The sequence below is a fragment of the Urocampus carinirostris genome, chromosome 6 (assembly GCF_059441175.1).
Source record: "Urocampus carinirostris isolate Australia breed hairy pipefish chromosome 6, RoL_Ucar_1.0, whole genome shotgun sequence".
Classification (NCBI taxonomy): Eukaryota; Metazoa; Chordata; class Actinopteri; order Syngnathiformes; family Syngnathidae; genus Urocampus; species Urocampus carinirostris.
In genome coordinates, this window is record NC_142354.1 from 9,031,915 (window position 1) to 9,057,713 (window position 25,799).

A 25,799-nucleotide genomic window follows, 5' to 3' on the forward strand; every position below is an offset into this window, starting at 1 on the left:
GGGAGATAAGAGATAAAGAGGGATACGATCAATAATATAACAAATAATGTAAAAAAAAAATGCGAACATTATTTTGCAAATTGATTTTTTTATTATTAGTTTATTATTTTATAAAACAAAGAAATATAGTAGTAAAAAAATCTAGTATTTTTGTTGTTTTTTAAAAAAAACAGACAGCAAAATATACACCAAAACAAATAATAACATGTATTACCTCCTGAGCCACAATAACCACAGAAGATAACAAAAACTATATTGTCATTTTAAGCAATATGATTATTTGAACTAAAAAAAAATGATAACAATAACATGAAACTAGTTCCGGGTTTCACTTTTTAAACAAGGACTGTGTGCCTTGAGATTTTTTGATAAAATGAAGTGTGCTGTGGCTCAAAAAAGATTGAAAAACACTGCAATAGTAGTCCATAGTCTGTGCAGCCCTTTGAGACATTTTGTGATTAAGGGCTATCCAAATTAAACATGACAAAACAGTGTGAGAGAAAGAAAGAGAAAGGGGGTGATAATAAAGAGACAGAGAGAGAAAGAAAGAGATATAAAGAAATTAAGAGAAAGAGAAAAGAAAGAGAGAAAGGAGAAATGGCAAAAGAAAAATAGAAAGAGAAGAGAGGCAGAGAAACACTGTGAGAGTAAAAAGAGAGAAAGAACGGGAAAAAGACAGAAAAAGAAAGGAAAGGTTAGGGAAAGGAGGGAAAGAGAGAGAGAAAGGTGGAAAGAAAGCAGGAGAAAGAGAGAAAAGGAAGGGAAAGCGGCTGTAGACTAAAATACAATTGAGTCAAGATTTGTGTTGTTGTTGTTTAAACTGTAAAAGTGGTGGATATATCCATTATCTGCACCGCTTATCCTCAGTAGTGTCGCGGGGGTGCTGGAGCTCATCCCAGCCGTCTTCGGGCAGTGGGCAGGGGACACCCTCAACTGCTTGCCAGCCAGTCGCAGGCCACACAGTTAGAGACAATTCGCTCGCTCAGTCACACCTAGGGACAATTTGGACCGGCCAATCCACCTGACATGCATGTTTTTGGAATGTGGGAGGAAACCGGAGCGCCCAGAAGAAACCCACACAAGCACGGGGAGAACATGCAAACTCCACACAGGAAGGTTCGATCTCACGTCCTCAATTCTGTGCAGCATACGCGCTAACCACTGCCCAGCCATGCTGCCAGTGGTAGATATATTTTACGTGTAAAACGGTTAATGTTTGTAGGTAATAAATGCAATTTTTAAAAGAAAAATCTACAATGGGTAACAATTCTTTGGAAAAAAATAGACATTTGCTCTTGAATGTTTGGACAATTTTTATTTGTCAAATTTCTAGTTTCGAGGAACGTGCGGAAGACCGTCCTAATATATAAAAACTAATCAGATATAAGAACCGGAATTCAACTAAATCCAGAAAGATTTTCCAGTATGTTGTGTTTTTACCCTAAAACCATAGGATACTTTCACATGTGTCAAACAGGCGGCCCTTGGGCCGAATCAGGCCCACCGAGGATTTTAATCCGGTCACAACAATGAGCGCAGCGCAAGAGAAAAATGAGCTGTAGTTTCGATAGCAAAACATCTGTAGTAGTATTTCTCTCCCTCTCTCTCATTTTACTCATTTTCTTCTTTTTCTCTTTCTTGCTTTCTCTTTTTTCTCTTTCCTTCTCACTCTCTTTCCCTCGTTATCTTCTCTCTCTCTCTTTCATTTTTTTCTCTATTGTTTTCTTTCTCTGTCTTGCTCTCTTTGTTTTTCTCTCTCTTTTTCTTTCTCTTTCCTTCTCACCCTCTCTCTTTCCCGCTTTTTCTCGTTTTTCTCTATTTCTCTCTCTCTTTTGCTCTTTCCTGATTTTTTCTCACTTTGTCTCACTCTTCCTCATTCTCTTTCTAATGCTCACTCTTGCTCTCTCTTTTTCTTATTCTATCTTTTTCTCCTTTCTTGTTATTTTGATCTTTCTCATTCTCACTTTTCTTTCTTTAATTTTTGTTTTCAATCTCTTTTTACTCTTTATGTGTTTCTCTCTCCTTTTTTCTCACTTTCCGTCTATCGTGTTCTCTCTCTCTATTTCTCTCACTTTTTCTCCTTGATTCTGTCTCTCTCATCTTCTCTGTCTCTTACGCTGTCTCCCATGTTCTCTCTCTCTCTTTATCTTTCTCTCTTCTTGCCCCCTCTCCTTTTCTCTTTCCTTTTCTTTCTTTCTTTTTCTTAAAGCTACTAGTCCGGGACCGGTGAGATTTTTCTTTTAAGCATGTGGCCCCCAGCTCCATTGAGTTTGATGGCCCTGTTCTAAGTCAGTACAAAGTTGACTAAAATGGCAAATCCTGTTTCAGGATATGAAAAAGGAACTAGCTAGCAGTAGCGTCCATCACTGCCCTGCAAAATAAGTCCCCTCTCGAGTATGCGTCTGCAGATGCCTTTTGATTTTGTCCGAGCGGCTGAAGCACTTCCCGCACACGGGACAGCTGTACGGTTTCTCCCCAGTGTGGATCCTCATGTGCACCTTGAGGTGGGCCATCTGCGTGAAGCCCTTCCCGCAGATCTGGCAACCGAAGGGTTTCTCCCCGGTGTGGCTGCGCTGGTGCTCCTGCAGCCTCCCAGAGGAACTGCAGCATTTCCCGCAAACCCCGCAGCGATAGGGTTTCTCCCGCGTGTGCACCTGCACGTGCACGTGAAGGTGACCTACGTGGGGGAACGTTTCGCCGCACACCTTGCAGGAGAACGGAGAAACCTGCGGGGGGGATTCGGGGTGAGGACACTCGGTATGGTTTGCCGATTGGTCAGGAGGGTGAGAGACCGGTCCCCGGTTGGCCACGCCCACGTGTCCGTTTCCGTTTCCCTTCCCTGGGTGGTTCTCGCAGTTGGGGTTGACGGGCGCTAGGGGTTGGCCGCCGTGGTTGTTGGAAACGGGAATTCTGTGGTCGCAGCAGTTTTCCGCTTTCACGTGCCCGGAAACACCAGGATCTTGCTCCCTGTTCTCCGCTCCTCGATTCGGAGGCACGGCGTGAGAGTTTTCCTGAACGTACTCCACTCGAGCGGGGGCGAAAATGTTTTCCGAGCTGCAGGGGACGTGGAGTTCCCCTTGGCCGGGCAGGAGATCTGCCTTTTCCTTGATCGGGATGGGAATGCGCTCCTGGTGTCCCATGCTGGGGCTCCATTCGCGTCGCGGATGCTCGCCATTTTCCTCCTCCAGTAACGCCATCGAAGGGCGGTCTGAGGATAAAAATGGAAATCCGCAAACCGCTTTTGAATACCTTCTGTGATAGAAAGTCTCCAAATCTTTAAAGGGACACAGTGTAATATCTATTTGGAGGACCAGTCTGACCATACGCAGAAATAAACATAAATGAACCTAAATATTAAAAAAAAAATTCTCCTACGGTCTAACATTTGACCACCAAATGCTGCAGAAATGTGTAGTGCAACAGTAAACGAGTGCTACAAAGCACAGGGGATAATACAAACTACAGAGACCCTGGTTATCATGGTAGGGGATTACCATTTCAAAATCTCTTATGGTTTTTTAGTTTTCCCTTGCCCGCTTGTTGTTTTCAGATCAGGGGACTTGACGTGACCAAACAGAAGAGTATTTTTTTGCTCAGCATTTCACAAGGTTTTCGTTTTTTTTCTGGTAGTTTTTTTTTTAGGGTAGGCTCGTGTTATGTAAAATAAATGCAAATTTCTCGACCTACCAGCATTTAGAGCAATTAGTTTTGTTTTTTTTGCACGGCCTTTCACAATGGATTTACTTTTTGGGGTTAGGACAAAATTATTTTATTTGTAATGCAACAAAAACACTAAAAATTGTATTCGGTTCGGCCTATCCATTTAATATTTTCTTACATTTTTTAATGAGACATAAGAGTGGTGTATACACAAATTGATTAATCTATTGCTTTGGCCTACCTATTTCAGTTTTTTTTTTTAAATTATGCTTTCATAGAAAAAAAACTCCATGGCTGATACGTACATAATAGTTTTAAAACAAATGTATTTCGCCCATAGTGGAAAGCACATGTTAGAACTTTTGTATGCATTGCTTTGGCCTGCCATTTTATTACTATGCTTTTTTTTTTAAAAAAAAGTATGTGGCCAATACGTATGTAATCCTTTTTAAACAGGAATATTTTACCTCTAGTCGAAAGCAAACAAAGTGCTAGAAACTTGATCGATTGCTTCTTCCTGTTGGTTTTATATTTTGTCATTTTGCTTTATGGAAACTAAATTAGTGGCTAATTAGTGTAGATATAAACTAAAGAGACGCTGGTCATCCTGGAAGGGGGATGACCAATTGTGAGACCCCTTCTCAAGGTTTCTTATTTTCCTCGTGCTAAGGGTTTTGAGTTTTTCCTTGTCCTCATGTAGGTTAAAGATCAGGGGATGGTGTCATTGTAATCTGGGTAGTCGTATGAGACATTTCGTGATTAAGGGCTATATAGATAAATGGGACTGGACTCAAGTCGAAAGCAAACAAAGGATTAGAAACTGTTAGATTGCTTCAGCCTGTCGGTTTATTATTTTGTCATTTAGCTTCTATAGAAACAAAATCAGCGTCCAATATGTACCGTAATCGTTTAAAGCATAGATCAATTCATTCAGCAATCGATTGCTTTAGCCTGCACGTTTAAGTTCGGAATTTTGTCTTTATACCTTTTAACAAAAATAAGGAAACATTTTCCAAACAAATCATTCTAGACTTTCTAACTCTAAATTCAAGTAAAGTTTTATTAGATAGTTGGCTAAGAAAATTGCTATGGAACAAAGGTTGCTAAAGTGCTAGCAGTCGCACAACAAAAGTAGGTGCTCATGTAAACTGGCAGCTAATGCTGAAGAGAATGTTCAATTTGCAATAGTTAATTCTATGTTTGGAAGCAACAGTAAAACGCAATTAATTAGAGATATTAAAAGCGTGCAAAAGTGATCTTATCGCTGACCTGGCCAGATTTCGATGCCAGCATCTCTTAGCCTCCGTCGCAGATGGTCGTTTTCTCGCTCCCGGATGGCGATTTCCTCCTGGTACTCGAAAATGGTGTCCTCCACCGACTTGTAAATCTCCTGCGCGGCCAGCATCAGCCGTTCGGTTAAGAAAACGTTCAGAAACTGCAATTTGGTCATATTTTCTCACACAACGCTGATCAGTCGTGCAAAAAGAGACAAACTATGACGTCACGGTGGCACGTAATAACAGTCCCTCATCTTTTTTTCATATTTTTTCTATGTAAATTACATTTGCGTTTGCTTGACTATATATGTTTGTATATAATTGGATTTTGGTATATGAAGAGTTGAATGACAAAAAAAAGGATTTTATTTGAAAGAAGTCACTTCAAGTGCCTATGTCGAACCTCCTAATCGCTAGGTGGCGGTAAAAAAAATCAAAGTGTTTGCCGGTTACAGCGGAAATGAGGTCACTCGGAGCCTCCTCCACGTGCAATCGCTCATTTCACATTGTGCCGTCATTGCTAATAGCTCAAGATGAAGCGACCGAGTAAGTCGTTATAATCGATTTAAATTCATATAAGCAATGTATTTAACTTATCGATAATATATGGGTTGTCTGTTTGACGAATAATTACGGTTTTCGTCTTTTCAGAGCTAAGGAAAGCGAGTAAGCGACTATCGTGTGCTAAAAAGTATAAAATCCAAAAGAAGGTAAAATGAGATGGTTTCTTCTTATTTCCCTCCGACCAAGAACTTATTTTTGTTTATTGTGTTTTTAGGTTCGAGAGCATAACCGGAAAGTCAAAAAAGAAGCCAAAAAGAAAGGATTTGGCAAACGTCCTAAGAAAGATTCCGGAGTGCCAAATAGTGCTCCGTTTAAAGAAGAAGTCTTAAGAGAAGCTGAACAGAGGAGACTGCAGGTTTTCATTCTTAAAATAACTCTCAAATTGTGACATTTTGCACGCCATCAGTTGCACGCTTTAATTTCAGATCGAGGAGGAAAAGGCCAGACAAAAACAAGCAGCCAAAGAAGAAAGGGCCAAGAAGCGCAAACAGGAAAAGGAATCTAAGAGTGAAGAAAAAGAACCCAAAGCTAAAAAAGCACGCGAGGTAAAGAAAGGTCAATCCGTCTTTGGTGTTTCTTAAATATAATTGCTTTCTTTTACGATCCTGCAGGAAAAGACAGAGTGGCCAGAGAGAAAAAATGCAGCACTAAGGAACTCGAAAAGGTTTCAGTGTGCTGAATTATTAAAGGTGATAAACTTCGCTTTTTATTTGTTTTTTGGGGGTTTAACAGAATGAAAAGTCACTGACTCGATCCGTGTACTTAAATCCATGGTCTAATCTTTTTAAATTATTATGTAATACTAATTATTAAATTAACACAATTATTGCATTTGTTTTCATTGCGTTATCATAACTTGGGCTAGTTTTCTAAGCACTACGTTGTGATTTATTTATTTTTTTGCCTATGTATCCTGATGGTCTTTTTACTTTTAAATGTATGACATGATTTACCCTGGAGTGCCATGTACAATCTCGTTTTACAGAGTGTTTCACGACGTTGCTACAAATGACATTTTACTCTTCTACTCTAAATAATTTACATATGTAAATCATGCTGTTTTATGGCTTGATTGTGCCTATTTGTACTTCTATTAATTGCAAGTTGCTAATAAAATAGCAATGACATAGAACACACATCGTTTTAAATAAAAGTAGCTTTCAGGTTTTTCATTTTATTCTATTAATGGTGAGCGGGAGAAGAATGAAATACATGTTTCATTTGTAATTTCCTGCTCCAATTAGAAATAAAAAATGAGTAAAATATTTTAGAATTATATATATTGCTAAACTAAATGTCCACAATCATTACAATTCCATTTACTTATAAATTATGTTTTGGTGGTGTTAATAAGAAAAACACGTCTTTTTTTAATTTTTTCCACATATAAAATGACTAATTGGCTCAGGGGTGTCAAACTCATTTTAACTTGGGGGCCACACAATGGAACAAACATTCTCTCGGGGGTTGTACTAGTAGATAAGAGGGAAAGGAATAAGAGCAAAAGATGTGGTGGGGCAAAGAGATTGGTGGAGAGAAAGGAGTGGAGAGAGAGAATGTGAGAAACAAAAGATAAAAAGAGAAATGGGGAGAGGTGGAAAGAAAGTGAGAGAAAGAAGGAAATCCAAAGAGAAATGGAAGGGGAAAGCAAGAGAGAAAAGGGAAGAGAGGGCGAACTGAGATAAAGACATAGAAAGAGACTATAAGGAACAAAGAGAGAAAAATAGAGAGAGAGATACAAGTACAGCATTTGTGAGAGGCACTTGCCTTTGGCAACATCAAGTGGACATATTTCAACCTGCGGCTTGTTTTTCTCTAGCACTTCTCAGCGTTGTCTAGCGGGCCGGGTTCACTGAAAAACAATATCCGTGTTTCCACTGGCAAACTCATGTTTATACCTTCATTTTACTGTGTGGTTTTTACACAGAAAGCAACGTTTCATGTCTATTTTTCCTTATTTAAAATGTCTTTAAATTGTTATCTGTTGGACTTTTTCCTCCAAAAAAGAGTAAAATGGTTAGATAATCCATTATCTACAAACAATAAAATTATGAGTAATTTTGCTTGCTCTTTAGCTAATGTGTCTTGCATTTTACTCTTATTTAAAATTTAGAGTGGGGATGGTTAAAAAACATGCTTTAAGTATTTTTATATATGTATGGAAATCAAGTAAAATACTTAATGATTAGATGTCAAACGTTTTTCCTCGGTTGTCAGGTCCTGGATGCCTCCGATGTGGTCATAGAAGTGTTGGACGCCCGTGATCCGATGGGCTGCAGATGTCCACAGCTGGAGGAGATGGTGCTCCGGAATGGCAACCAAAAATTGCTTTTGGTTTTAAACAAAATCGGTACGTTGGCAGAACGCCATCGCTTCGTAAATACAGCATCCGTAGAATTCCATTTTTGATTTTCTAGATTTGGTGCCGAAATCCATTGTGGAACAGTGGTTGCAGAGACTAGAGCAGGAGTTTCCGGTCGTGGCTTTCAAAGCGTCCTCATCGGCCAAAGTCGAAAGATTGGTATGGAGAGTCGTCTCAATCTACAGTATGTCCCCGGAGTATGGCGACCCCCGCCTTATGGCATTTTTACGGCGTGTAATAGGGTTTTTTTCAGCACCTCTTTAAGACCATTATCCCTGCTTACACCACATCAAAACAACTTAGTTGGCATGCACAAAAAAACGACACACTTAAAGCCTGGCAGTGTTCCTGTGTAGGATAAATGACCTATACAAGACACTTCTTTGCCATTGGTCAATGTCATAAAATGCTGATCAGCTATTGGTTTGCATCACAGCATTATGTAGACTAACTCCCACAATGCCTTTCTCTTGGTTCAGTTCACAATATTGTGTAAAAACTTGAATTTGGGTCCCAAGAACTGCGGTTAAGCTAAATGGAGAACCAAAAACATGATTACCATGAAAACTGCTTGTGATTATCAAGAATTGCACAAATCATTACCCTTTGTAAAGAACGTGGAATATTAATGACAATACGGATAATCAGACGGGGGAAATCTTCTAATGGTCTGACAATCCTAGAGTTTTCAAATCTGTCATCTTTTCCACTGCATCCGCCCACTAACTCCATCGTACTTGCTCAAGTCGCAAAGGTTGATATCATTTAGTTTTTCCTTAGCTGTATAGTTATTTGTTATCCAATTAAATGTGTTTTAATTACTTAAAAGTAGTACTTACTATCTGTGGTATGGAAGGCATTGGCCAATTAGAGTAGGTCAATATTCACCACTGTAGGGCAGTTTACTATTGCAATCACCACCTCAGAACAAGTTCGTTATAGCCCAGGGGGTCAACTGTATGTTAATGAGTAAGAACACTTGCCCTTGTGTTTGCATCATCAGTAAAAAAAAAAATACGGAGGACTGAGAAGGTGGATCAGCTGATGTGCTGCTGTTCCTTACCGGTTACAACCTCCAATATTAAAATCAAACCGCCCTAGGGTTTATCTCGGCAGTATCCCGAGATGACTCGGTGTGTTTGTGAACAAAAGTCCTACGCTATGGTTGATGATCGACAGACACCCCCCCAATCCTCAAAGATTTTTGTTTTGTTTTTGACGTCTTGCAGAAAAACAAGAGGAAAAAACGCATCGTTCCCTCCAACGAAATTGTGGACAGGTCCAGGGGAGCCAACTGCTTCGGCAACGCTCACCTTGCTCAGCTTCTCGAGCATTACGCTGCAAAAAAGGAGGGCGAATCACGTCTCCGAGTGGGAATAGTTGGTAAGAATGTTTGTATGGGTGCTTCAATCGTTAAAATCGCTTGGATTTGAATGTTTTCAAGGGTTAAAGTGCTTGAATTTTGGGTGAAGTGCTTGAAACTGTTGCCACAGACACTGTGGTAGCTTTGCATTTCTTCTTTCCCTGTGATTAACGAAAGCTGGCATTAGTTTATATGGCATGTTATTTCCCCTTACAGGTCAGGTGTGCTATACACCCAAATAAGACATTATTAAATGTGTAGTAGTGCAATCTGTAGAGGAAATTAATTCGATGTGGTGGCGTTGCCTAATATCAGCCTCAATTATGAGTCTCTGCTCTCAAGATCTCCGATATTATCCTCTCTTAAATAAAATTCTAAAAATGTAAAAATTGGAAAATGATTCACTCGAACATGTGATTTTCAATGTTTGGTAGCTCTGCACTGTAAATACCTGTACCAGAAGATTCTATTGAAAAATATTCGTTATGTAAAATGTAAAAAAAAAAAAATATCTACTGTGCTGTCAAATCATATTAATCTTCCATAGTTTAATACACCTGTTTATAGTAAATTATCAATTACAGGAAAAGCTATACTCCTTTTTGTGAAGACAATGTTCTTTGGTTATTTATGGGGAATTTGTTCCATCTGCCGGACACTTGTAGTAACAGCAGGTTTGGTGTGCGGTTTCTCAAAGGTGGTGTCTTAACTCCAAATTCTACTTGCCGACGCCGTTATTTGGCTGAAATCTTCATCGCAGCCTTTGTCAAATTCCTTTAGTTGCGCGTAAAGGGAAGTGAAATTCTGGGAAGCGCTTGGAAAAACTTCCTCTCTTTTTGGGGTTTGGGTTGACATTGTGGATTATATCTGCTCCTTTTTTTACTCCCACCAGTTTCATCCTAGAATCAATGAAAAACCGCGAGTACGCACGGGAAATCACATTACCTTTTATCATCTTCTTTCCTCCACCACAAAGTGCTCTGTGGTCAGAACACAAATGGTTAAAGTAATATAAAAGTAGATAGGTGCGGTGGAAAAAAATATACAAAGGCTCTTTGAACTCACTTGGACATTACACATACCAAATAAAGAGAATATTTAATTTTGATCTTAAGGACAACTCATCTACGGACCCTAACATTGTTCAAAGGTACATTGTATCGTAGACAGTGCCTCCTGGTGGTAAAAATGTATTTTAAATCAAATTTTAACTTCCTTTTTCCCATTGTTATCTCGTTCCAGGCTTTCCCAGTGTGGGTAAGAGCAGCCTCATCAATAACTTGAAAGGAAGCCCTGCGTGCATGGTCGGCAGCAAGCGAGGCATCACAAAGTGAGTTACTGGGAATCGCTTCCTCATATCGATTACAGGGTTTTTACGGGTGCTTGAAAGCCTGGACAATGCTTGAATTTTAATGCTTTCAAGGATTTAGAAGTTCTTGCATTTGAGTGATGCGTGTTAAAATTGTTCAAGGGTTTCTCAACAAATCTTCTAAAAGTTGACACAGAGTGCTATCTGGTGGGTTTACCTTCCCATTGCATTTCTTCATTCCTCGTGATGAACAGCAGCTGGCATGAGTTTGTAGGGATGTTGCGTTTTTGCCCCCTACAGGTTAAGCCCAAGAGAACTGGACATACTACATTTAAACAGGGCAATGTGATCAGAAAGCCTCCATGTTCCCTTTCAGGTCCATGCAGGAGGTGCAAATGTCCAAGGACGTCAATCTGCTGGATAGTCCGGGAATCCTGGCCTGTCTTACCAACCCGGCGGCCGCCAGGGCCCTCAGGAGCCTGCAAACGGACCAGGGTCAGGAAAGCGTCCCTGACATTGTCGGGACTCTGCTCCAACAGTGCAACAAGACCCAGGTGCGGCAAGAAGACCAAAGGCAACCAGGGAATCGGATTTCATTTCTTGTCCTCGTTTCAGGTCATATTGCAGTACGGTGTGGCCGACTACAGGAACTCTGCAGAGTTTCTCACTTTGTTGGCTAAAAAGCGAAGCTTCTTGCAGAAGGGCGGCGTTGCCAATACTGCCATGGCCGCCTCGGCATTCCTGGAAGATTGGACAGGGTGAGGCTTGACCACAGTAACCATCGCGTGCCTACTTTGGTAAAATAGGAAAAATGAGTCGCCCCTGAGTGAAAGCCAGCTTCACGGGGCTTGCCTCACTCTAAAACCTTGTACTTTCCGAAAAGTTTTTCCGGTTTGATTTCTTTTCAGTGCACGCAAAGTTTTAAACCGGCATTGTTAAACATGTGGCCCTCGGGCTGGGTCAGGCCCACAAGGCGTTGCTGACATTAAAATATCCCCACGTAATGAACAACTGTAGCTGTTTTTTTTTTCTCTATCCTTTTCACTCTTCTTTCTCTCCATTACGTTATCTCTACAGCTCTCTCTGGCTTTGCTGTCTTTCTCCTTTTTCTGTTTTTCTTTCTTTCTTTCTGGTTAATCTTTTTCTTTCTCACTTACCAGCTCAGTAGCCTAGATGGTAGTGTGCCCGCTTTGAGACTGGGAGGTCGCTGGTTCGCGCCTCGACCGAGACATACCTAATTGGTATAATGGCGGCGCCCTCTGGCTGCGGCTGCATCGACTCGCTACAACGGGTCAGGTGTATCGACATTTCGTTCTGTGTACATTGTTACAAAGAATGACAATACAAAGGAAATTATTATTATTATTATTCTGTCCCTCTCCTCTTTCTCTTGTTTTCTCTGTTGCTCTTTATTGCTTTTTCTCTTAATTGTTATGTTTTGCTCCTCCCTCTTTCTCTATCTTATTTTTCTAGCTTGCCATTGTTTTTTTTTTCTCACTTATTTTGGTCGCCCTCTTTCTCTGTTTATTCATCTCTTTTAGTTCTTCTCATCTTTTCCTCTTTCACTTTTTTACTCTCTCGTTTTCTCTGTTGCTCTCTATTGCCTTTTCTCTTTAATTGTTACCTCCTGCCCCTTTCTCCCTCCTTATCTTTTTTCTAGCTCACCATTATTTTCTTTCTCACTTTTATTTTGGTTGCCCTCTTTTTCCTCTTCATCTCTCACTTTTCCTCTTATTTTTCTCTCACTTTCTGTCCTTCTTTATCACTCACTGCATTCTTCTCCTTATAATTTATACTCTTTTGCACTCTCAACTAGTCTTGCCCGGCGAGAATATTTTTTTTTCAACTGCCAGGCCCTTGAGCTTAAATGAGTCTGGACCTCCTCGTTTTCCCCTGATCTGCAACACGTTTGGAAATGATGACCAAAACAGCTTGAACAGATTTCACAGTGGTGACTGTTAATCCAACTCTGATCCAAACGTGTGGGGAAAAATGCACCAGGGCCCCTGGGGTTTTCCTGACAGGATTTTCTTTGTCCGTCCAGAGCGAAGCTGAGCTACCACTGCAAGGTCTCTGAGCAGACGAGCCCCCCCGCCTACGTGACGGAAAGCGCCATCAAGGAAATGTGGAGAGGGGGCCTCGGACAAAAGAAAATGCGACTCGCCAACGAGGAGACCCTCGCGCGTACGTTTTGCTCGTTGAAAATTGCATTTCAGAATGGATATAGAGCGGGGTTCTTAAACTCGCGGCCCGGGGGCCGATAGCTTGAAGCCCCCGCCTTTATATGAAGGTGACAATGAGGATTATTTAGCGCCTCCCAGGAGTAAGAGAAAACATTCATAATAAAATAACAATACTGATTGAAAATCAAGCAAAAGCACATGAACTTTAATGCAAACGTGCATTTTTAGAAATACTCAAAGGTGGAGAAAATTGTTCATTTGACATATGAGGCTCACCCAGAGGGCGCCAACATCTAGGGCGACCACTTTGCTTGCAATGCCCACCTCCGAAAACCTTTTTTTTTTCCTTTTTCTTGCAGTTAATTATGCTGCTGAACTGAAGCATAAAGGACAGTCGATATACCTTGCACATGACTGAGTTAGTTTCTGCCTTTGAGTCGAATTTACTTTTCCATTTACATATTGAGTTTCTAAAAGGTGGTGTCTAACATCAAAATATTCAACCTACTTGCTAACACCATCTTCTGGCTTAAATCATCATTGCAGCCTTCTGTTGAGCTGCAAGTACGTGTCTCTTAGAGGCGTTCAAATTTATATATTTTTTTTAATCGTAGGGTGTGGGCTGGCATTTGGACTGTACTTAAAACGGTCCTTTTCTTACACTCACCATTTTCATCCTAGATTAAAAGAAAACCGTGAGCACATGCGTAAAATCACTCCTGTGCCTCTTTTCATCCTAATGTGCTCCTTTGCTGAAGTACAGATAAGTTGATTGGTGCGATAAAAAAATGTTTATGTATATGTATGTATATATATATATATATATATAAAGGCTTTTTGAACTCAGTTGGGCTTTGTTAACACAAGAGAAAATATTGAATTTTAACTTTAAAGACCTCAAACTATGCATCCGACTTTTTAAGTAGTCAATTTTTATGGTATTATTCTCTTTAATCCTTACATATTGATTTTCTGATATTTGTATGTGTTTGGGAATAGTGGAAAGGCCCCACCTGGACCTTAAACCCTGCGCCCCCCCCTTTCCAGGCATTTGAGTTTGAGACCCCTGATCTAGAGGAGTACAAATGATTATTGCCTGATTTAGTATTAAGTCATTTGCAATATACTCTAGCAGCAAAGTGCGGAAGATTCTCAGTTTTTGAAAGTTCTACAGCCATAATACCTTCTTCATTCCTAAGACTTAAAAAGTGGTCGGCGGCGCCCTCTCTTGGCTGCGGCTGCATCGGGTCAGATGCAATCGACATTTCGTTCTGTGTACATTGTTACACAGAATGACAATACAAGGAAATTATTATTATTTATTATTATTATTTTCTGTAGTTGTCAGATTCCCGAACCCTTCCAGCAGCATCCGTTTCACGTCGCAAGGTCCCACTAAAGGTCTGCTGGTGGTCGAAGACATCCTGGAAAATCAAGTTGTTGCTCAACCTAAGGAGATGGAGGAGGACGATGAGGAAAACAATGAGGAGAACAACGAGACTGAGGTCATTTCACATTCTTTTTGACTCTTTATAAAACGGAGGTCTCACCTCGGAAATGAGGACAGAAATGCGAGTCTTGATTTATCAGTGAAGACTTCATATCCAACTCTGATCCTGTTGGTGAACAGACCTCCAAAGAAAGATCAGTCCTTCTGATCAATTTATCAATTTAATGTAATAAAAGTAGGTGAAAGACATTAAATCGTTCCAAAGCACCTTAAATTGACCCTGAAACACAGAGAGACAATTTAATTTTCAAACTACTGTTACGTGATTCCGGCCTCTGTTGGCACACATTTTGTTTGCAGAGAGCAGGGAATTACAATCTAGCTAAGAGGAAACAAATGTTTTTTTTGCAGGATAAAGAAACGGATGAAGAACCAGAGATGGCTTCACCCGAAGGTATTTTAAACGGATGGTTTACATCACATTCGCGAAAAATATTGACTTTTTTTTTTTTTTTTTCCCAGAAAAAACTAACCACGTCCAATTCGAATCACCTCCTGTCCAAAATGGCTCTGCCGCATTGGAAACGGACGATGCTTACGATTTCAATGCTTTTTTTTGAAAGAGCCCACTGAAGAAGCAAGTGGAATGTCCCTAAAAGTCATTTTCATGTAAATTCTTCCCTATATTGTAACTTATACTCCTTAAAAGATGGCCTAAAAACAGTTTTCTATTCAATAAGTCATGTATGATTCAATCCACTTGAACATTTTGTATATAAAAATGCTCCTGATGTCAAAAATCTTTTGGCTTATGAATTTATTGAAGTTCTGTAAACTTTCACAAAAGAAACATCAGAATGACTACATTTTGAACAAATGTAACATAAAACGGACATACACAAGCCTGGAATTCAAAGTTTAAATGAACCCTTGCAAGTTAAGTGGTTTGCACATTGCTTTCTTCTAAAAGAAAAACCAAACGCGTAGTAACAGCTAGCCATGAAAAAAATGCTACATGTATTACGGTACAGTTAGTGTACCTAAAGAGAAAAATGTGGACAATTTTTAGTAATTAAATACTCCCGATGAAGCATTGAGGACATAGGGACCATAAATGAATGTTAGTGTTATACTGAGGTAAACAGCATTTCTGACATAAATTTGGCAATTTGCACATCCATCTATTATCTGCACCGCTTATCCTCAGTAGGGTCGCTGGGGTGCTGGAGCCCATCCCAGCTATCTTCAGGCAGTGGGCAGGCGACACCTTGAACTGGTTGCCAGCCAGTAGCAGGCCACACAGGGACAGACAACTCACTCGTTCATTCACACCTAGGGACAGTTTGGTTAGGCCAATTAACCTAGCATGCATGTTTTTGGAATGTGGGCGAAAACCGGAGTGACCAGAGGAAAGCCATGCAAGCACGGGAAGAAGATGCAAACTCCACACAGGAGGTTCTATCTCAGAACTGTGCTGCACACGCGCAAACCAATGTTCACCGCACATTCCACACTCACCATGAAAACAACCAAGACTTTCAAATATAGTTATCTAGTTTCAAGTTGATCATTTTGGCAATTACACTACGCTTTAGGGTGATATTTAACCGATATCCGAGAGCAGTTAACCCCCGAGAAACGGCATCTCCGCCTTTCTTTGTATTGTGGAATAAAGTTTATTAGCCCTTTCTTTACGCCCCACCCCCAACAATCCCCAAAAATATCTTCAGAATCCCGTGTACTTTGTTAAGACATTGCACATGGGTGATACAATACTGTACTTTTTGGTCCTGTATGCACTATGGCTCCCAAGGCATGCGGTAATGCTAAAGGGAGATGCCAAAACACGCTAACCATGGAAATGAAGCCTGCGATGATCAAGAAATACGCACAAATCACTACCCTGGATAACTTTCAAGGTGGGAACAGATGATCGGGACAATTTTTAAAAGTAAGGTAGTGATTAAAGCAAGGCAATCTTCTAAACGCATAAGTGGAAGTCATGAAATCAGCTTTCATTTGAATCCTCCGTCTTCCTTACCCTTTGCATCCATCTGCTACTCTACTTGGCCAGCTAGAGTAATGTCATCTTTTCTCTACATGTATTTATATTGTTTTTTTCATTATATGCACGTATATTATACATACTTACCATATATCATTTATTTGAATGCTTTTGTCCGGAGCAGAAATAGATAAACAGCATAGGTTTCAATCCGATTTCACTCCGCGACCCCCACCTCAAGACGGATTTGTGTCGTATCCCGGGGATCTCCCGGTTTTTATCGAATGGAAATGTTATCTGGTAAATTTCAGAACGTGTTCATCTGAACTAGAGCTACTGTGGAAATAAGATTAATAGAATGGAAAGTGCTCCCATTCTGGTCCTGAGAAAGCTGCGTTCCCGTGGTCAGTGGACTAGACCATTTTTGGCACCCTTGGGGTTTTATCTGTCATTGGCGTGTCTCCTCACAGGGTGAAACTTGTCTTGGGGGTCCGGAACGAACCATTTGTCCCAAACTTCGGTGAAGGCAGACGACCTCCCCCAAGGCTTGTAATGTCCGTTCCAGTGAAGGAGTTTGGCTGCTTTGACAAACTGTGGAGAGTAGCGGCTTCCGGCTCCCGTGGTGCCTGAAAAAATATCAGTTTTTGGATGGGATTATAGTATTAGGGGATATTACCTCGTTTATTATTCCAAGCTGCTGATTCCAAACTATAAAGCACGCCTAAAAACACCAAATTGGCCAGAAATTTGAAAGAGCACCTTCAAATCCAGTGGATAAAATTGGAATTGCAGTTACAATTAAATCATGATGCATATGGTAACTGCTCTGCCTTTGGGCAACATATAGAGTGATCTTTAAATGCCCTGTTGTCAACTGTTTATTGCTATGAATGGGGTTTATATGCCCTATTCAAGCACTTTCAAGGTCAATTTTTCCAGGACCTTCAAAGGAAGAAATCCAATCAAAAGAGGGCTTATTGTGTTCACTCTGATGACTAATACTATGTCGCTATTTTGCTGCTAGCACATACTTTGTGTTATTTCGAGTTGTATGATAGTTTTGTGCAAATGGCCTGCTATAAACTGACAAAAATTCTGCCATTCTGCCTTAACAATGCATGCAGAGCCTTCAGAGCTGGCTGTATTGCATTTTGAGTTTTAAATGGATTTTATTAATTCAAGTGCTTATGTCAGGACAAAGTTCCAATTGGTTGGAAATTTGAAGGTGCACCTTATAATTTGTTGTACTATATAAACCGGTAAAATACAGTGGAGACAATTGGAAATGCATGATTAACATTATTGATACTGTATACGGTAACTATTCTGTCTTTAAGAAACATAGTGATCTTTGAGTGCCCTCTTGTGGTGAACGTGTTATTGTCTCTTGCTAAAATAAATTGCAGTAGTGAAACCAGTTGTTTTAATAAAATTTATAGTACTCTTATTTTTCCAAAATCGTCTTGACTACTTACCAAGGTGCCTCACGTGCCACATGGGATCAAGCGAAGAGTGTCGCTTGTAGAAAACAATGAGAAGTGGAGGTGTGGTGATACTCTCCGCCAATGTCTTGCTATAAAGGTCGTCCCTAAAAAAATAAACGACTTTATGTTAGAAGAAAAGCATCAAATCCAACAATCCCTTGCTGTATCACGGTTTACCCACTTGGCCCCTTTTCTGCCTGTGTCTGCTGTGCGTCAATGAGTTGTACACATATGTAAAACAGCTTGACCAACAGACATTAATTTTCGATTTCTCTAAAAGCCACAGTGTCGACGAGATGCTCTGAACCGACAAAAGCAGCAAAAGGAGAGAGGAAGATAGTACTGTTTCCTCTACGTCAGTGGTCGGGAAACCTATGGCTCGCGAGCCATATATGGGTCTTTTCACGAGTCTTACTTTAAGGCTCTGCGAGTGTTTCATTTCTAGGCACCCCCAATAAATACCATCAAAATCTGTATATGTGTGTTCTTTCGCAGGGTCTTTAACGCCCTCTGGCGGCCAAATTGGTTACAGCAGCTCCCGAGCTCGACCACTCCGAGCCGCCCAATCCGATCTTCTACCAATTTGCTTGTAAATGAACAAATAAAGGTTTCTACTTTGCGGGTTTTGCCTTTTCGAAGAGATGGGATATGACTGCAATGCTAAAAGAGTGATGAGTGCAGGACCTACTGTGCATTGAGCGCCATCCAGTGCTCCAGTTGACCAGTCACGTTTGCGTTCTTCCACTCGGTCAGGTTTGCCACCATGACTCCCGGGTTGAAGGAGCACGTGTTGGCTCTCATGCCCAGTTGTTTAATGGCTTCTTTTTTAAAGTCCAGGAAACCCATGTAGTTGTTCTAGTCAAGGAAAGGCATAAGTTATTAAGTCATGAAATATCACAACACCACAGAGCCTCAATGGAGATAATAGGGCATTGAGGTAGAGGTGCAGACAGAAAAGCCTTATAGCCATGAAAAAAGCCCAGAAAATCATGGGCTGCACTGCCCAGTCTGGAGGAGATTGCCAAAGACATAAATTAGGACCCTAACCCGCATGTTGGTTTCATTAAGATCAGGGGATGGTGTCATTGTGCAGTCCTTCAAGACATGTTGTGATTAAGGGCGTCACAAATAATTGTGACTTGACTTTTCACCCCAGCCAACACTTATTTGACCTGGCAGATACTACAGATCCCTTAAAGGGACAGTGTGTATTCTTTACAGCCTCCTGGTGATAAAAAAGTCATTAAAAAATTGATTTTAATAAGAAAAAATACATAAATTCATATAAGACTCTCTCTCTTAGGTCAAGTGCAAGACACTAAAGGACAAAGCAGGAGCAGCTAACAATAACAATGGCATTGAGCCCCATCCTGCAAACAAGTTACTCTCATGAGTGGCTGGAGAAGGAAAAAACTTGAAAAGAAAAATGTGGGAAATGCCAGATTCACGTAACTCGGGAATGTTAGCTTGTATGAGCAGCGGTGGACGGCGAGGGACATTAAAGGACAAAGCTGGAGCAGCTAACAATAACTGTGGCATTGACCACATCCTGCAAACAAGTTACTCTCATGAGTGGCTAGAGAAGGAAAAAGTCTAAAAGAAAGAACCACGTAACTCAGCAATGTTAGCTTATTTCTCGACTCTCATTTGGAAAACATCTTGCTGGTAATGTCATTGCAATAATGTTTAGGCCAGTCTCCGAGCACGACCTTGTAAATATTTGGCCGTTTATTTTGACATTCTGTTTAATCTGTACTCGCCCGAAGCAACTGAAAAGATCCAATGTCTGCGGTTGGTCACAGCCAGTGTAAACAAGTAACTCTTAAGTCTTGACGTCTAATCTCATTTTGAACAATATTCCCAACTTTGTTATCAAAGAGACTAAAGCCAATTTCATTCAAGGTTAGGATTTCCCACCTGAGTTCCGGCCCCCCGAACGATCCCCTTTGCGGATGCCGACTCGCAGTCGTCGGAGAAGGCGGCGGCGTGTCCGGGTTTCAAACTGGTTTCATAAAGCTCTTTAATATCGCCTGAGGGCAAAAAAATTGAAATCCACAAGATAAGCGGTGATATGGTGAAATGTCTATTACCTTGCTGTCACCCCCTCTTGAGGGATATGACCAAGGTTGAGATATATATATAGATAGAGAGAAATAGATATAGTTAGATAAATAAATAAATAGAGATATAGATACAGAGATAGATAGTATTACACACACACACACAAGATAGATAGATAGATAGATAGAGAGAGAGAGAGAGAGAGAGGGATATATATAGAGGTATAGAGATATATATAGATATATATAGAGATCGGGATAGATATATATAGAGAGATCTATAGAGATAGATATATAGATAGATATATATAGAGATAGATCTATAGATAGATATGGATATATATAGAGATAGATACAGAGATAGAGAAGGATATATATAGAGAGATATAGAGACAGATAGAGATGGATAGATAGATAGATATAGTATTACCTTGCACAATAATATCATCGTCCAAATAGATGGCCTTCTCCACCTCGGGCAGATATGAAGGCAGGTAATATCTGGCAAAGGTCAGCTAAAAGAAAAGAAAAAAAGACTGAATGAGGCAAAATCTAATGGACATGCAAATTGAAATAAAAAGGTGTAGAATACTACTGTTCAAATTGTGATCAAATATGACCTGGGATCAGGTATGGCTTTGTGCTATTGTCCCAGCTGTTTTTCAGATGCTACACTCTTTTGCAGGCATGTGATTGCAAAAAACAAACAAAAAAAATCAGCGCGCCTTGAGGACACCCAAGGTACACAGAATACCAAAGAACGATAAACTAAGAATAAAAGAAGCAAGTAATAAATACTAAATAAAAAAAAAGTAGTGATGAAAAGTGTCCAGTATGTGAGGCAGACAATTATGAATAGGCACGAATTACATATAAGTAGCCCTAACTGGTGTCGTAAAAGGATCATAGGATGTTTGGACGCGTTCTAAGGGATGGGCAGGGCACCCGTATGATGCGGCAGGTGTAAACCAGCGAAAGCTGTCGGGCCCTGCTGTTAAACAGATGAGTGTGTTGTGTCACCCTGACCCGAGTGACATGGCCGCTTTCTTGTGTCGCATTTCATCCGGAGGGATGAAAGCACGACCGACTTGGGTGCTGAGGTGCCTAACTTGTTTGGGTGTTTGGGCAATTGGGTTGGCCATGGTCCAAAAATGTTTGTGTGTGTTTTTTGCTATTTTTTTCCCTTTTTTATTTTCTTTGTTTTTGTAGGTGTCTGTCTTGCTGTCGGTCACCCCTCTTGAGGGATATGACCGAGGTAGATAGATAGTCCTAACGATGTACTATTTTGTTATTTGCATTTTTTCATCTGAGGTACCGGGGTTCAAAATCCATTACCACAGGTTTCTATACCCTGCTATACGGCAATTTCACTTTGTGATCCCCACGTCAAAACCGATGTGTGTTGTATTTCTACTATATGCAAAAAGTATCCTCACAGGTTTTGTAGAATCCGTCTCCGGAGTTTTTGCGTATTTGCCCTTCAGCAGCTCAGGATTAAAAACAATCGTCTTATATTTGATGCTCTTCAGCCTCGGCAGGCTTAGCCACGTCCTGTAAAGAGTTATTTTACTCTTTTGACCGTTTCGACCGGTCGCGAGAGTGCGTCTCACTTTAAGTGACCGGCGGTGTCGTTCATGGTGACAACGGTAAAAACGACGTTGGCTTTGGTGTTGTGGTAGATGCTCTGCATGGCGGCTACAGCTGCACCAAGCCTCTCCTCCGAAGCGGTTATGACCACGGGGATTTCATGACCTTGCCTCTCCAGATCTACACGAAGATCCGGAGACAATTCCGCCTCAAAGGGAAGAATGGCTCCAGTATCTGTAAAAAGGTACATTGGGGATTTTTGCTGAGTTAGTGTGTTAGAAGTAAAACATTGCCTTGGAATGTGCCTTGTCTTCCCTTCTGTGCAGATAACAATGATGTATAAGCTCGCCTGGAGTGGGGTAGTAGGTGCCTGGCACATCCTATTACCCCTCCTCCCATTTTTCAACCATGGTAGGGAAATTTGCATCGGCGACGGCACGGACCAATCAGCCAGAGGCTTGGTCATGGGGTGTGAACAATTCATCGACATGAATTATAACAGAGGAACAGCCGGAAACCCCCTCGTCTTTCTATACACGATTGTAATTGGCAAGGAAGAAAGATTCGATGTATTTGAATCTTTGATTCGGCCAATAAATTAATATGTGGACTATACCCGGCTCAATAATGGATGCAGAGAAGAAAGAGATGGCAAATTCAAATTAAAACTTTCGCTTGCAAAGATTTTAACACCATTAGTACACTTTGTTGCTTTGATCGCCTCCTTGTTTTTAATAATAGTCTCGATTGTTGGTCAGTTATGGCGATGCAATTTAGCCATGGTCGCGATTTGCATGCTTCTTCACATTTCTTGTATTCTATTTATTTATTCAGCCAGTGTAAACCATAAACATGATATATACAAGAAATAATTTGACACGCGAACACTCAATAATGATAAAATAATAGATTTAAAAGAATAAAAAGAATAGAGTAATAAAGGTATTGTAGTGTACAATACAAGGTAATTATATAGAATAGTTTAAAAAGAAAGAATATGTAAATAACAAGACTAGATTAGAATAGGTCGGAGGAACGCCGTTGGCATAATAATCTCATCTCATCTCAATAGCTACACCGCTTATCCTCAGTAGGGTCGCGGGGGTGCTGGAGCCCATCCCAGCAATCATCGGGCAGTGGGCAGGAGACACCCTGAACTGGTTGCCAGCAAATCGCAGGGCACACAGGGACAGACAACTCACTCGCTCATTCACACCTAGAGACAATTTGGACCGGCCAATTCACCTGAAATGCATGTTTTTGGAATGTGGGAGGAAACCGGAGTGCCCGGAGGAAACCCACGCAAGCACGGGGAGAACATACAAACTCCGCACAGGAAGTCTGGAGCTGGATTTGAACCCACGCAGGAGGTTCCCAAGACATGAACTGTGCCGCACATGCGCTAACCACTGCGCCGCCGTGCTGCCCCTGGCATAATAATACTATATATAATAACCTAAATCAATTCCCGTTGAACATACGGATAGCGGAAGGGTAAAAACTCTCTTTAAGACGTGAAGTATTGCTCACAATGGAGCGAAGACGGCGACCTGCAAGCAGGGTGTCTGGGATCGTCTATAATTTTTAGTGTCCGTTTTCTAGTTCGATCGATGTAGATACTTTGCAGGGACGGGAGGCCAGTACCTATTATTTCCTAAGCTTAATTTCGATTGGTATTTTTTTCACTTCTCTCTTTACCACTACTGCAAGCCTTGAACCCACAGCGAATAAATGAAGTACAAATAAATACAGTAGTGCATCACAGGCTCATATTTAGGATCCTGACATGAATGAAGAAAAGAAAAGGCATCGTGGGAAGGAAGTTTGGCCAATTTCATGACAGCGTGACGCAAACCAGTTGCAAACCGGGATTGTATATGATGTCAACCGACAACAAACAGGGACGCAAAATAAGTTGTCGTATAGAGGGGAAAATACCGTTAAAAGGGGCAAAAACATATACATCAAATTTCAAATTAAAGATGGACAACGTTGTAAGGAGGAGGTTGTCGTATCCAAGGGCTTATCTGTGAAGAAAAATGTTGCTTATTTTTCTCCCTAGTAAGGAAACAGCTGTCCTTTTTCCCCACAGCTTTTTGCAACGCGAGAAACCGATAATGCATACCTGTCAACCTGTATGTTTTTGACGTACAAAGTACACTAATTATGTATTTTAAGACGTGTACGACGTACAAGAAAATCTGTACGGAAAAACGCAAGTTTGTCAATTATGGGTACCATCCGGTATACACCGACTATCACGGAACGGCAAATCAATCAAGTTAAACGTGTTCGCCGCGGTAGCCTCTACCTCGGTATCGTTTTTTTCGTTGTAAACGAAGCGAGCGGTTTGATGCTACTGTGTCTGCCCATCATGCATCATTCCCATCACACGTGAACCAAGCAAAAGCAGAGCAGTAGGCCTACATTACAACATAGTTTTGAATTTTCTTTGATACTATCATCAAGTGGCAATGGCCGAACCTGAATTAAAACGCCGTAAGTCATTCTGATTTGAAAACAACAGGCGGGGTTGATTGAGTAAATTTTAAATACACGTGGTCTTAAAAAACATTGGATTTCATGTGGTAGTTGTGTAGTGAAAGGAAGTCCGTCTCTTTTTAGAGAACTGGCTTTTTCGGCTCAACTCATTAAAGAGAGCCGTCTCTCAAACGGCTCACTTGCTTTGATGCATTATATTACAAAATTATTATGTTGTATAAAGAAGTTAGCAACCTCCCAGTCTCGCGGCGGGCACCTCGGCCGGGTCATACCCAAGACTTACAACATGGGTACTCATTGCTTCCCTGCTTGGCGCTCGGCATTAGGGGGTTTGGTTACCTAATGACTCCCAACATATCAGTTGGGTTGAGCGAGGGGGCTGGGAATCCCCTCCTCTGTATCAATCTCCCAGAAAGAGTAGGAAAGAACTCTAGCCACCACCCACAAGGGCAGGGGTGTCAAACTCATTTTAACTTGGGGGCCACAGGATAGAACAAACATTCTGTCGGGGGGCCGGAAAGAGAGATAAAGAAATAAGAGAAAGAGGGAGGGAAAAGAAGAGAGAGGGTGGGACAAAGAAAGAGAGAGAGAGGGAGAGAGCGTGAGAAACAAAAGAGACAAAAAAAGAAATCGTGAGAGAAGGGGAAAGAAAGGGAGAGAAAAAGAGAGACACAGAGAGACAGACACAGAGAGAGAGAGAGAAATACAAGTACAATGTCTTTGTGAGAGGCACCTGGCTTTGGCAACATCAAGTTGACATATTTCAACCTGCAGCTTGTTTTTCTCTTGCGCTTCTCTGAGTGTTGTCTCGCGGGCCGGATTCAATCCCTTAGCGGGCCTGATCTGGCCCACGGGCCGCGTGTTTGACACCTGTGCACTAGGGGGATATGGCTCCCGTGTGTGTGTGTGTGTATATATATATATATATATATATATATATATATATATATATATATGATGAAGAAGTTAAGAAAAATAGGAAGTATAAAAGGAGAAAATTAAAAAAGACAGGTTTGTGTTTCTAGTATATTACCAACAATAATTTAATGCAGAAAATGAATTCATAATTTGAATAAGAAAATGTATCATTGTACCTAATTCTATTCGCATGGATTTTTTCCTTCTACAGTGAACGTCAAAGCTACTTCATTTTTGAACTTTTTTATACTAAACCTCATTCATGCCGTGCAACTCAGGATCTCACAACAAAATGTTAATGAACAATATATATGATATAACGAAACACATGTACAATATAACATGTTAAACTACATAAATAAACACGTTTGAAAAAAAATATGGTGTGAGAATATTTTGTATTTTGTAAGGGAAAATACGAGTTTGTAAGGGCATGGGGCTGTGGAGGTTGACATGTATGAATAATGTGTTGCATTTTTTGCTAAGTCTCATTGTTTTAGCTAGAAGAAACTGCACTAGAGGCCAATAAGAGAACTTAAATAACTTATTTGGCATTGGACTCAAAACACTACGGCAAAAATACACTTACGTGTTATTTCTTTGTGCAAAAAGTCACTGAGACTGAGGAGATTCCGTTGAATGATGATCAGAAAAGCCACAGCAAGTAGCACAAGGATGATCACGTTTACTGCAATACACAATCAAACACATTGAATTAAATATAGAACTTTTAGAAAAAGAAGAAAAACATCAAGAAAATTATCACGAAATCACCACCCTTTCTCATCTCTTCGGCCGTCACAAGAAACCGATGTTGTTGTGTGAACAAACGCCACGTTATCAACAATTTTCTAACCTCATGGAGGGCTCTTTCGATTATTGCACCACACCAAAATTAACTCATTTTCAAATGTAATCAATGTCAACAAAGCAAGTTTATATTAGCTTAGAAACATGATCGAATTAGGCAACATATGAACAAAATTGAACATGCCAACGCAACACTCTCACTATCGCACGAAGGATTAGTGGCCCACGGGTTGCCTGATTAAAAAGAAAAGAAACGAAATTGTGA

General features: G+C 40.6%; 3 protein-coding genes and 1 non-coding gene across 4 annotated transcripts; 2 read left to right on the forward strand and 2 right to left on the reverse strand.

Annotated features, from left to right (window-relative positions):
- Window positions 1–1,300: 1,300 nt before the first annotated feature.
- On the reverse strand, window positions 1,301–5,183 carry LOC148363736 (uncharacterized). Its single transcript, XM_088337754.1, has 2 exons — window positions 4,930–5,183; window positions 1,301–3,208 (listed from the first exon to the last, which is right to left on the reverse strand). Exons 1-2 carry the CDS (start codon window positions 5,108–5,110, stop codon window positions 2,364–2,366), a joined length of 1,026 nt encoding a protein of 341 aa, XP_088193880.1. The 5' UTR covers window positions 5,111–5,183; the 3' UTR covers window positions 1,301–2,363.
- Window positions 5,184–5,374: 191 nt separating this feature from the next.
- gnl3 (G protein nucleolar 3) lies at window positions 5,375–14,970 on the forward strand. Its single transcript, XM_088337752.1, has 15 exons — window positions 5,375–5,483; window positions 5,589–5,647; window positions 5,716–5,856; window positions 5,927–6,046; window positions 6,113–6,190; window positions 7,719–7,851; window positions 7,919–8,022; window positions 9,093–9,246; window positions 10,469–10,556; window positions 10,912–11,089; window positions 11,151–11,293; window positions 12,580–12,719; window positions 14,060–14,223; window positions 14,580–14,622; window positions 14,691–14,970. Exons 1-15 carry the CDS (start codon window positions 5,471–5,473, stop codon window positions 14,786–14,788), a joined length of 1,656 nt encoding a protein of 551 aa, XP_088193878.1. The 5' UTR covers window positions 5,375–5,470; the 3' UTR covers window positions 14,789–14,970.
- LOC148363738 (small nucleolar RNA SNORA47) lies at window positions 8,881–9,015 on the forward strand. Its single transcript, XR_015850795.1, has one exon. It is a non-coding gene; the product is annotated as a small nucleolar RNA SNORA47 (small nucleolar RNA).
- Window positions 14,971–25,771, reverse strand: glt8d1 (glycosyltransferase 8 domain containing 1). Its single transcript, XM_088337753.1, has 9 exons — window positions 25,502–25,771; window positions 25,314–25,412; window positions 21,328–21,538; window positions 21,154–21,268; window positions 20,148–20,232; window positions 19,575–19,687; window positions 18,346–18,512; window positions 17,649–17,761; window positions 14,971–16,799 (listed from the first exon to the last, which is right to left on the reverse strand). Exons 1-9 carry the CDS (start codon window positions 25,509–25,511, stop codon window positions 16,615–16,617), a joined length of 1,098 nt encoding a protein of 365 aa, XP_088193879.1. The 5' UTR covers window positions 25,512–25,771; the 3' UTR covers window positions 14,971–16,614.
- Window positions 25,772–25,799: the final 28 nt, after the last annotated feature.